Source organism: Delphinapterus leucas, chromosome 8 (assembly GCF_059928025.1).
Source record: "Delphinapterus leucas isolate spDelLeu-1000000601 "Yukka" chromosome 8, BTC_Dleu_Yukka2, whole genome shotgun sequence".
Taxonomy (NCBI): domain Eukaryota; kingdom Metazoa; phylum Chordata; class Mammalia; order Artiodactyla; family Monodontidae; genus Delphinapterus; species Delphinapterus leucas.
In genome coordinates, this window is record NC_143136.1 from 30,905,544 (window position 1) to 30,918,239 (window position 12,696).

Sequence of the window (12,696 nt, forward strand, 5' to 3'; positions counted from 1 at the left end):
TACCTTACAAATTACTCTGATATTGTAGAAGTATTAATAATTATGATAATAGCTATATGGTTTTCTACTGATGATGCAAAACTTGCTACACACTTAGTGGCTTAGACAACAGAAATGGGCTGAAATTAGGGGTTGGCAGGCTGTGCTCCTTTCTGGACGCTCTCCAGAAAGAATGCATTTCTCTGCTTTCCACCTTCTAGAAGCTGCCCACAGTCCTCGGCTTACAGTCCCTCCAGTCACATATTGTATTTCTCTGTACCTTTCTTCCATAGTCACATCTTCTTCTTCCACCTTTAAGGCCCCTTGTTATTACCTTGGGCCCACAGGGGCAAATTCAGGATAATCACCTTATCTTAAAGGTCGGCTGAAGAGCAACCTTAATTCCACCTGCAACCTCAATTCTCCTTAGCCATGCAATATAACATACTCACAGGTACTGCAGAGCGGGACATGAACATTTTTAGGGAGGCCATTATTCTACTTACTGCAATAATTTACATTTATTGAATGTTTGTTACTTGCCAGGCACTGTTCTAAGCAAGTTACTTGTAATTAAGCAACTATAATTCCCATAATAATAGTAGATTCAATTGTTATTCCCATTTTTCAGATGACACAGAAAGAGATTAAATATTACAATAATTTGCCCAATGTTACCTAGAGAGAAAGCAGAGAAACCAGGATTGGCATCAGAGTTACACATACAGAATCTGCATTTTTAACCTCTGAACTCCATGACTGCAAAGGTGACTCTCATGTAAATATACTGCAGTTACACGTTATCATTATTATCAAGGATGATTATCTAACAGCAGTCATAATAGTTACCCAGAATAAGGACAAGTTTAAAATTTTAAATGGCAAATGGAAATACAGAGTCTAAAGAGACCACCAGGAAAAACACCGTTTTTTTTGAGAGATATGTCCACTGGTATTGATGTTATTTGTGTCCCTGAATGTCACTTTGTACTTTCAAGGTCATATGTATGTACACACACACACACACACACACACACACACACATAAACATGGAGTGAGTGAGAGAGAGAGAGAGAGAGAGAGAGAATATATATATGAATAACACATATGGAATAGAACTTTCCATTTCTGTCTAAAATTTCAGTGGAACATCCCAAACTGAGAACATGTGATGACAAATACCACAAAGCATTCTTAAGAAAGACATCTCCTAATGGTTTAATAAGAGGTGCTAAACTGGCTCACCAACTATCACCTCCCATCACTCACCTTCAGTCCATGGAACAGAAGAGTAGAGATTGAGAAATGGATTTTCTTTGCTGGGAAATTATAGGAGTAAAGGAAGTAATGGAAAGAGGTGCTTCCTCATCTCACTCCCAACAAAATAAGTGAGGGGGCAACGAGAAAACCCGTCAGAAAATTTGGAGGTAACTGTATAAAAGGAGACTGACATCTCATGTCGTACCCGTTTGCTTGGTGATCTGGAGATGCCAGGCTGGTTGGGGGATCTGTACGGCTGGTAAGGAGAAATGGAACAGTGGGAACAGGCTGCACTTCTATCATTTGGAGGGGCAAGAGTTTGGTAATTCTAGTGAGCCAAGCAGATGCTCTAGAAGGAAGTTGGACAAAAGCCACCTTAAGTTGACATCATCAAAGAAGTCTACCAGCTGGCTAAGGAGGCTCCAGAGTTGTGCTCCCTGAGGTCAAAGGGTCTTAGGAAGTCAACGGAAAAATAAATCTCCTATACCAGTGATTGGTGCAGTAAGGAGCCCCCTGAAAAATCCACAGAAGTGGCCCAAAAGAGCCCCAACTGCCAGATTACACCAGATACAGGCCTTTGTTTTAATAAAGTCCTTCCCTTCCCTTTGTCCCAGAGACAGAGAACCAGAAGAATGTGGAATCCTGCACACTGTAGGGCCCTCGCTAGGGCTGAGCCCTGCGGGGCAGGGAAGAAGAAAGCGCTGATTAACATCAGATGGTGCATGTTAGCCCCTGACAAAGAGGGTGTTTTAACATCCAGAAGTGACCAGAAAGCCATCAGCCAGAAAACTGAGATGTCATCAAATCGTGGACATTCTGACAACACCAACGGGGTGTATTTGAAGGTAGCTGTAGGAGAAGAAAGAAAGTTGTTTTCTGATTGCACCCTGCTGAGCTATGCCCAGTCAATGGACTGACTGCCTACGACATCTTGTCTCTCAATCCCACTGAGTCAGACGGCAGTATACTAGCCTCCTTTTGAAAGTGAGGAAAGCAAGGCTCAGGGAAGTTAAGTAACATGTGCGATGCCCAGCAGCTTGTGTATGAGGGTCATGGGTTCAGATCAAGGCCCTCTGACTCCAGATGCGATGACATCTCCACTGCACCTCACTGCCTCTGACGACTAATGTGCCCACAGACCTGGCCATGGGCACACCTAGAATCATGGGGGGCGGGGTGGGAGTGGGGTTGTGGTTCATCTAACCTGTCTTCTCTAATTCAAAGGTGGTGTTCTAGAGGTCACAGATGAGGACTCCCTCACCTCTTGCTTTCCCTATGTTGATGGAAGAAGCATCTTCTTTATCCACATAATGCTTTTGTACCTAGGGCTATAGGCGTTGCCCATGCCTCTACCAAGTGTTGGCTTTTCTTTGACATACATTTATGACAGCTTCCTGTCATCACCATGAGGATCAGGAGCCAACTAAGAGGCTCCTCCTGCCTCTGCAGGAGAGGATCAAGCACAGTCAGCAGTTAAGATTTTTAGGCATCTACATATGACTCAGCAATTCCACTCCTGGGCACATATCCAGACAAAACTATAATTCAAAAAGATATATGCATCCCAATGTTCAGGGTAGCACTATTCACAATAGCCAAGACATGAAAACAACCTACATGTCCCTCGACAGATGAATGGATAAAGAAGATGTGGTATATATATACGATGGAATACTACTCAGTAATAAAAAGGAACAAAATAATGCCATTTGCAGCAACATGGATGCAACTAGAGATTATCATACTAAGTGAAGTAAGTCAGAAAGAGAAAGACAAATACCATATGATGTCACTTATATGTGGAATCTAAAATATGACACAAATGAACTTATCTGTGGAACAGAACCAGACTCACAGACACAGAGAACAGACCTGTGACTGCCAGTGGGGTGGGGCGGGAGTGGGGGAGGGATGGATTGGGATTAGTGGATGCAAACTATTATATATAAAATTTATAAATAACAAAGTCCTACTGTATAGCACAGCAAACTATATTCAATATCCTGTGATAAACCATAATGGAAAAGAATATAAAAAAGAATATATATATGTGTGTGTGTGCGTGTGTGTGTGTATATATTTATAATTGAATCACTTTGCTGTACAGCAGAAATTAACACATCGTAAATCAACTATAATTTAAAAAAAGATTTTTAGGCATCTAGCTGAAGAGGAGGGAAAGCTTGCATTTGTTTTTTTTCGAATGCACACAAATGAGTGATTTCATCAACAGAAACAAAACAAAATAAAACAAAACCATCCCAACTTTGCCTTCAAAGCAGGTCCCTACCTCAGCATGGCACCAAATCCCTTCCTCTTTATTTTCCTTTCTGGATCTTCATTTCCCTCTTTCTGCTTTTTCACCTTGACTTTGAATTTGCCCTTTTCCTTCTTCTTCTCCTTTTCTTTCGGTTTTTTGACTTTCCTGGCTTTATTTTCTGCATTCTCTAGCTCAGAGTTCCCCTGAGGGGCAGATTCATAATTCAGAGCTCCTTGGCCAGAGTGAGAGCTCTTATCAGACAGACCATCTGTACAGAGAAAAAAATCAATACACATGGTCAGGGGCACTTACTGTTAGTATCTCAAGAAAAGTTAAAATGTAAAACACAGAATAATGAATAAAGGCACTCCAGAGTTCTACCCTGCCACGAGGCTACGCGTATCCTTTGAAGAGACAACTGCCTAAATCTGGTTACTTCAAGCAAGGTTTGCTGCTGGGAGTGGGGGACATTGGTTGCTTAGCCAGTAGTATAAAAGGTCTGATATGTGATGAAACACTGATCTCTCTCAAAGCAGCTTGTTAACCTTGATCAGCTCAGAATGCCGATGTGCTGGGAAACAAACAGGGTGAGTTTATTTCCAGGAGAAGTTTTTGAGTTCAGCTATAACCGGACTGCTTCTACCCAATTAAAGCAGTCAGTCCTCGTGTTGAGGCTGCATCTAATGACTTGAATAATAATGTCAAGAGATGCATACTTAGTGCTCCTACCCTAAGGGTAAATGACAGTTGGTCCTTGTAGGAAACTGAAGGAGAACATTTCTTTGGCGGTTGCACTGTAAAATAAATCACATGTTGCGTTATCTAGTTCCATGTTCGTTAAGCCTAAGGGCAAAACATATCAGGGAAATGAATTACTTTTAATATCAAAAATATAATTGTGACCTTAAATCACTTTTCTCTGTACTTAAGCACCCATTCTTGCCTATGATTCGCAGATAATAAGGAGAGGAAGAAACCATTTCAGCAAGCTCGTTGCCCTACCAGCTTCTAATTCTTCGGGTCCATCGTAAGATTTGTCAATGGCTGCTCGGAAGCTCTCGTTGCAGCCTCGGCCACGGACCACGTGCGGCCGGGGCCGGTGGAAGGGAAGTTCGTTCTTCCTGACCTCGGCAACTGCAGTCTGCAGGCTCTCCAAGGAGCTGGACTTTTTCAAACCCAGAGTTGGACCGAAATCTTTGCTTGGAGAGTCTGGAAGAAAAAAGGGCAAAAGGTCACCCTTCCCCTAATGAGGCAGTGGGGGTGGAGTGAGAAGGCTTGTTGTTGTTCTATCTCAAAAAGGGAGGAGGGGGGTTAAATGGGTGGGACTTGGTGTTAAACCCCAGCGTTGCCGCTTTTTGTGACTTTGAGCAAGTACTTTGACTTCTCTGAGCCTTCGTTTCCTTTTCTATAAAGTTGTGGGAAGATTTAAAATGATATGTCATATATAGAAATAAATATGCATGCGTATATATATATATATATATATGCACGTGTGCACACACATATACATGACTTTGAAAGGCTATAGCAGTCTGCAGAGATTATATGTATGAGCGTGTGTATATGCACACACACACAGTTGCACACACATACAGAGCACCTAACAGTGTTTCTCTCACAGTTCTCATTCCAAGCACTCCCCTACATTGTAGCTTTTATTATCTCCAACATTGCTTTTATAATTATTAAGTAATGTATTATGCACAGAAATCAAAGAGCATTGAAGTGATAGTAATTTTTAGGGTTAAACACTCTACCATACTCTAGCACTCTTACTGTATGGTGAATGCAATTTTTTTAGTTGACAAAGCAAAGCAAGAAAGAAAACAACTTTTCTGTGTCAGTGCTTACTGTTCCAAATGTATTTCTATTTGGGTATCTAGGAAAGAGGTAGTTTTCTTTATATGATATAATATTCCAAAAGAAAAACTAGGTGAAGTTGAATAATGTGTGTTCTGATATGTAATATTTTTCATTTGCACTGTTTGTCTTGCCCTGTCACCTGCCCCTTTTCACCCATGCCTTGACCCCCATTCCCACCCACAGCCAGGCCCCTAGTTGTCTGTAACAAGATTAGGCTATATAAATACCAGCAGCACAAGGATTATTTTAAAGATGGAGGGAATTCTAGCAGGGCTCTTTTCCACCAGGGCCAAAGCTCATGATCCTGTCCAGTTACAAAGATTACTGTCATGAAGGGGTTATACGTGCATTTCTGGAAATAAACTACTTTGCAGTTTTTTAGTAGATACAGATTGAGTACATATTAAGGATTGTGTACATACAGTACCTACTTCGATGCCCAGCATATGGTAAGGCTCAGTAAACAGCCCTGTCTTTTCTTACTATGATCAGTATTTTTGCTTCTACTAATGCTGCCATCATGAACATTATCACTAGGTAATACAAGGAATACAAAAGAAGCACAACAAAGGTATAATGGCTATATAGACACGCATAAAGTTAAAAAAACAAAACAACAAAACACACCCTCCCATATATTGTGAATATGTTAAAAATAGTCAAAATAATGACAATAATGCTAATAACTAATAATGCAGACAGTGCGTAGCCCTGTTCTAAGGGCTTTACCTAACTTACCATAATCCTTACCGTTGTGCTACTGCCAAAATTGTTCCCATTTTACAAATGAGGAAACTGAGGCACTGAGCAGATAAATACCTAGTCTAAAGATACACACTTAATAAGCTTCAGAGCTGGGAACTGTCCTCAGGCAGCCTAATTCCACCTTTTCTGCTCTGTACTGTCTAAAGTTGTACTTGATCTCCACCCTCTACTTGACTATGGTCAAGCTACTTAAAATGGCCTCTAGTTTCCTCATCTCTAAAATAAGACCCTGAGCCTAATCAAGTGGACAAAATGCAAAAACTGGATGTTGTTTTACAGTTTCATCATTAACTTACAGGAGGCAATTTTGCACTTTGAACAATATACATGATGACAATAAACATTACACTTTTTTTTTTGCGGTACGCGGGCCTCTCACTGTTGTGGCCTCTTCCGTTGCGGAGCACAGGCTCCGGACGCGCAGGCTCAGCGGCCATGGCTCACGGGCCCAGCCGCTCCGCGGCATGTGGGATCTTCCCGGACCGGGGCACGAACCCGTGTCCCCTGCATCGGCAGGCGGACTCTCAACCACTGCGCCACCAGGGAAGCCCAACATTACATTTTATAGTCAACAGTGCATCATTAATAAATGCAACAGAGATGAGACTAAGCAAAAAAAAAATTATAAGAAATTTCAGGGACAAATTTCAGGTGCTACTTACAAATCATAAATAGTAAGAATACATCATTACTAAATTCAGAAAGAGGCATGTTTCTTATAGTCCCAGGAAGGAAGGTAAGTGGAAGAAACAGAAATTGAATAAGATCATTTCTGACAAGAAAACAAAAAGCAACATAGAGGCTCGGGGTATCAAGGCAAAAGTAAAAGCTTTGGAGTTCGCAGAAAATATTTTACACCATCACTCCCTAGGGATCTGACATGAAGTTTGGTGAAAACATGAAGATGAAAACTATCTGAGAAAGCTTAGTTCCTCTGTCAACAATAGTAACCATCTTTTATTTATTAATTGCCATTCAGGAGATTATATTAGAGCCCAAACTGTAAGTATTCACGTCAACCTTTAGCAATAAATTCTGGGGAACATGAAAGTGAATAAATCATCCAAGACATAAGGCATGTTATGTAAAAGGAGCTCATCTAAAGCTCAGCAAGAAGTCATATTTGAGAAGGAACAAATACACTGTTACTCATTCAAAGCAAACTGAACATTACGGATTCACGGGCTTTGCAGGATTAATAGAGCCAGCAAGTAATTCACTTTACATAAATAGAAGTCACAAATTAGAAGTGTCAACTAATGTTGGCCAAAATTGTAACCTAGCTCTACTGGATGCAGTACATAGTAAAACTAAAAGCAGAAAGGTGATTGAGTCTTGGTTACAAACGTGGACTCAGGGATTTTCAGGCTTGAAAACAACTTTCTTATTTATTTCTAGGGAGTAAACAGGATATAGTGGTGGAAAAATAAAGACTGACGTTAGAGAGGAGAATCTGAAATCAGGAAAAGTCCTTACCAGGACTTACAGGTGCACTGAACTGACTGAATTGAATCTCCACATGAAAAGGACCTTGACTAGAGTTCACATTTCCTTTGCATGTCCAAGGCTTCTGAGGGAAGGTCCAGGTTACTGGTTCCCAGGGACTATTATGTCAACTGATGGCATCAGCGCTAAATGTCAACAAAACACTTGGAATAAAGCGTTTTACCACACAAAGGTCCTAAGTGGGCACAATAAATTGTCACAGTCAGTCCCCCTTCCCTACCCCTATCCTCACCAGTTCCAGCTTAGGTTGCCATTGCGTTGGAAATTCTGTAGCTTTCAGAATGGGAAGATTCACTATTTTTAGCCTAACCATTTATACAAATCATGTTGTTTTCTAGGCTCCCACTACAAGTAGAGGTCTCTTTGAAGGGATAATATAAAGTTCTATCCTACTGAAGTCGTCCCCAAGAGTGATGACTCCTCACGTTTTCACCTGTAGCTGATGTGACATTGACTGTGGCTGATTTTAAGCAATTATCTGAGAGAGCAATCTTTGAATACCACGTGTTATCAGTTACAAGGTGGTCTGTGTCCAAGTTTGAGCATTTACTTGTCCCATTTGGAGTATCTACAGAACTAATCTGAATATGATTTTTCAATAGTTTCCAGGCCAGTTTAGGTTAGTTGCAAATGCCAAGAAATAAATCTTTTCACAAACTTTACTAGCATGACTATATTTTTTAAATTTATGACTTCTATGTTCAGTGACCATGTTCTCTAAGATCCAGATAAACTTATCTTCCTGTCAGAAACATGAAGTTGACATTCACAAATTTCTTGAAACAGATGACACAACGTTTATCAAAGGTACTAAAAGAGGGACCTTGCATGATAAAAGTTATCCTCAAAATGGTATAATGAAAATATTCTTCACGTTCCACGTGCTAAATTTTTCCTTAAAGTAAAAGTCTCATAAAGAAACATCACAGAAATAATTGTTTTAAAAGATGCTACAGCATTTTTGAAGATTCACCTGTTCCCAAATGAAGGATTGGCTTGGCGTGGTCCTGGAAGCCTTCCCCATACAGAGTCAAGGGAAATTTCAACCCTCAGACACATCCACTGCTTCCCACCATCCAGAAAAATACAGTGTTATGAAGAAACTGAACACTCAAGTCTAAAGACTTAAAGGATTCTGCCACCATTTCTCCCATGTGCATGAAACAAGTGGGGAGAAGGGCAGTACAGAGCTACTGTGCAGGTGGAGGGGGACCTCTATAAAAGAGTCAAACCACTGCCCCAGCCTTTCTAGGTAAAAGTCCCATTTCAACATACTATAAAACAAAAGGTCCCTCCCGGAGGATTGTTTGGATGTGGACCTCAGTTTTTCTGACCCAGTCTTGGCTTCCTGCCTCTGCCCTATAGCTGAGAACTGCTGTTGGTTCCCTGCAAGGCAGGTGATTAGAATAATAGAGAATAAAACGGTCTAGAGAGTAGTGATTAATAGTGAATGGTGAATCGTGAATGGTCTAGTGATTAATAGTGAAGTGGAGAGACTGTGGGACATCTAACACCCTCCCACTCTGCCACTTATTTCTTGAGTTATTAACCTTCCTGTGCTTTCCACTTCCTAATCTGTAAAATTTGGATAAGACGAGGATGGAAGAGCGTTTGGCATGTAATAGGGACTCATGAAGCATTAGTGATGATTATTGTCACTGGTGCTTTTGTATCAACTCTAAACATTTGAGTAAGTGAAGGTCTAGCACAATTTATTTGGTTCAATCTGCCACTGCATTTTAAAATACAACTATTCCTTCTGCAAGAAGCTGAAAAGGGCTCTATAAATAAATACCATCTTTCCTTTTTTATTCAAAAGTTAAACTGACTTTTTTTCCCCAAACAACCCTTACAGCTTTTTCTTCTGAAATGAGGTATATATATCCATCTGTTCATCACATATAGAGGCTATTCTTGGGAAGATTAATAGTGGAGTCTTGGATGCCCTTCCCCTTAGGTTATAATCATTTAATTAGTCTGAGATTTCATTGGCAATGTTTGCACTTCCCATTCTAGCATTAAAATCTTGCAATAAAAGAATGCCTTAATCCAGAAGACCAGTAATTGGATCATCCATTATTGATGAGATTGCTTCCAATACATTCTTATTAAAACATAAAGAATTATTTGGGGGAAGGTATTCACTTTCATATACATGGCAAGGTTTCCTCCAAGCTAGAGCTTTATAATTAACAGATACTCATGATAAATTAACAATAAATAATGTATTAATTTGCAAATTTCAATAACATTGATGGCCCTCAAGGCACTTAGTGAAAATTAATTATGTTAGAGCCCCTCCCCCTAAAATAAAGGAATTGTGCGCAGTAGTAAGCTGGGGATCAAAATGATTGCAACGCTATCCGGGGGACACAGCATGAAACTTGAGAAGGCCATGAATTTGTCAAGATAGCTTGCTTTCATTAACAATTTGGCCTTGCTGTATTATGAGCAATGAACGTGGGCAAATACAATAGAAATGCTTTACTTGCTTCATGGGGAGTTGTGATGTGAAATTAATAGCCTTAAAACTCTTTGAAAGAAAAATTATTACAACTTCCAACTAGGAAGTCACAACACCACTTTATTCTCCAACACATCTCACTGTCTTTTTATTTCAGATTACACTTACTGAAAATTTTGATTTTTTTTTTAGTAGTTTCCCCTAGAGGCAAAATGTCTTATGTGCTTTAATAGATATCACTGCAAATCCATTAGCCCAAATTCCCCATAATATCCAAATGTATAATTTCCCAAATTATGTTATCTGTTAACTGTGTCCATAAAGGGCCTAATTACCTTCTTGCCTATCTCCGTATTCCAAATATTGATCATCATTCCAAGCTTATCACAGTGCCCTGTTTCCTATTCGTGTACCATAGGGCATAATGTATCTGGTTTATACATTATCTGCTGTCATTTGGGTCTCAGTTCTTTTACTGGCAATCTCCAAGTTCTCTAGGAGCAGAGTTTTTTTTCCTTTAAAAGTCTCGTATATCCCAAGGTCTTTTCCTGAAATTCGTGTCAAAATGTTCAGAACTTCTCATTAAGATTCATATATTTGCATAATCTTTCCTACTCTGTCTCCAAACATTGTCTATTTTAAAGTGAAAAGATATAGAGAAAATTACAGGAAGATGAGGTGAACAAATACAACAAATGCTTTGATTATAAGTGTGGGCATGGCCCTCCAAGTGACTTCAAATCTCTGCTAAGTGCTGCTGTACACTTTAATATTCTTCACTAAAAATTCCCTCTTTTATAAATTGAAAGTCAAAATCTGATGCCATATTTTGGTTTCTTTCCTGGACTCAAATTATATCCCACAAATGTAATGAATAGTGAATTTATTACACCAAAATATTCTCATGACACTTTTTCTTTTACTCTTTAGTTTGTGGATAAGAAAATGGACTCTGTGGTTCAATTTAGTAGGGAAACACTTTTTCAAGATATATTTATAACCATATCTCTGGGTAGGTTCTGTTAAGGCAACTGACGGACTCAAACCTAATGCCAATAGACTAGTTTGTTATAATCTTTTGTTTTCCCTCTCTCTGCCTTATCAGGATAACTACACTGGGTCAAAAACACCACCACCACCCCTCTAACTGGCATTCAAGCTAATAATTAATTCAAAAATTACATAAATAACATTGGTTTCTGGAAGGGAAATGTGGCTGCTTAAAGGAGAAAAAAAACCCTTTTATTATTTAAGTGAGGGGGGAAAAAAAGAAGACTCACTTGAGAGTCAAATAAACTGACTAAAGAGGCCAGCTTTCTTACCTGTGGAATGGGATCAATAGGACTGATGAATGCCACGTACCATTTTCTTAAACTTGTTGATCTTTGTATTGTCAGCGCAGAGAAGTACTAAATAAATATTTGTTGTAGGAGTAAAGGAAGGTGCAAGGAAAGGGTAGTTACAGGATGAAGACGGCCCTGTTCTCCAGTGCTGTGAGGCTGAAGGGAGTTTATGGGGAGAAACACACCTCACGATTGCTTCACGCCCTCAAAGCCCACACACAGCCTCCTGTTCTTCGTTAATATGACCCTTAGGTTTTTTTGTGTCATTTCCAAGGATTTAATCATTTCTGCCCTACCTATATTTACTCACTCATCTTCTCTATGTTTTGCCTTTTTCTACGACTCATTCCTTTTGCTTAACTTCTCTGTGATATTAGCCTTTTCTGCTATTTCCCCTCCTTATGTGCACTTTGAATAGTCTTATTTTTACCCACTGCCCAAAACACCTTTATTTGTCTTCCAGCTCCTCCTTGTATGTCTTGGTAACAGGCTTTTCATTCTGAACACAAACTGTTACAGTGATTTTTTTTTTTTCCCCTCCTCATTCTTTTTACCACTTATTCTTTGTACGGCTTGCTTCAACAGCACCTCTTTCTTCTGCTTTTGAGTGTCGAGCAGTTTATATATTATACAGCATGGGTTGTATAATGCCATACTCTCAAGATAAAGTATACTAAAAAGGATTCTAATAAGCTTCTTCAAAGACCATTAGCATAACAAAAAAGTCAAACTGATTGATTTCTTGGATGGTATCCACATGAAGACATTTTTACAGGATGTAGTATAAACTGGGTACCTCTATTTTTTTAGGGTCAAAAATTATTTTTATAATTTTTGCTTTACTCTTTTCTCCCTCTTTTTTTTTTTGCGGTACGCGGGCCTCTCACTGTTGTGGCCTCTCCCGTTGCGGAGCACAGGTTCCAGACGCACAGGCTCAGCGGCCATGGCTCACGGGCCCAGCCGCTCTGCGGCATGTGGGATCATCCCGGACCGGGGCACGAACCCGTGTCCTCTGCATCGGCAGGCGGACTCTCAACTACTGCGCCACCAGGGAAGCCCTCTTTCTCCCCTTTTTATAGCTAACTGACTGCACTAAAAAGAAAAAACAAAACAAAACTTTGAATTTTCAATTACTCAGTATTTCCAGAAATGATAGAAAGTAAGGTTTTTCAGTTTTGAATAACAATAATATATAATATGAATATTCAGTAAAACGAATAACAATCTCTTACGAGATATGCTTTAACCTAGGTTTC

At 39.7% G+C, this 12,696-nt stretch overlaps 1 protein-coding gene across 1 annotated transcript in view; it reads right to left on the reverse strand.

The window, feature by feature from the left end:
* PARD3B (par-3 family cell polarity regulator beta) overlaps positions 1–12,696 on the reverse strand; it is a 1,040,415-nt gene that overhangs the window by 335,808 nt on the left and 691,911 nt on the right. Inside the window, exons 17-18 of the mRNA XM_022567488.3 lie at positions 4,502–4,708; positions 3,530–3,767 (exon numbers count right to left, since the gene is read on the reverse strand). Coding sequence (XP_022423196.1) covers positions 3,530–3,767; positions 4,502–4,708 — 445 coding nt within the window. The remainder of the gene's footprint in view (positions 1–3,529; positions 3,768–4,501; positions 4,709–12,696) is intronic.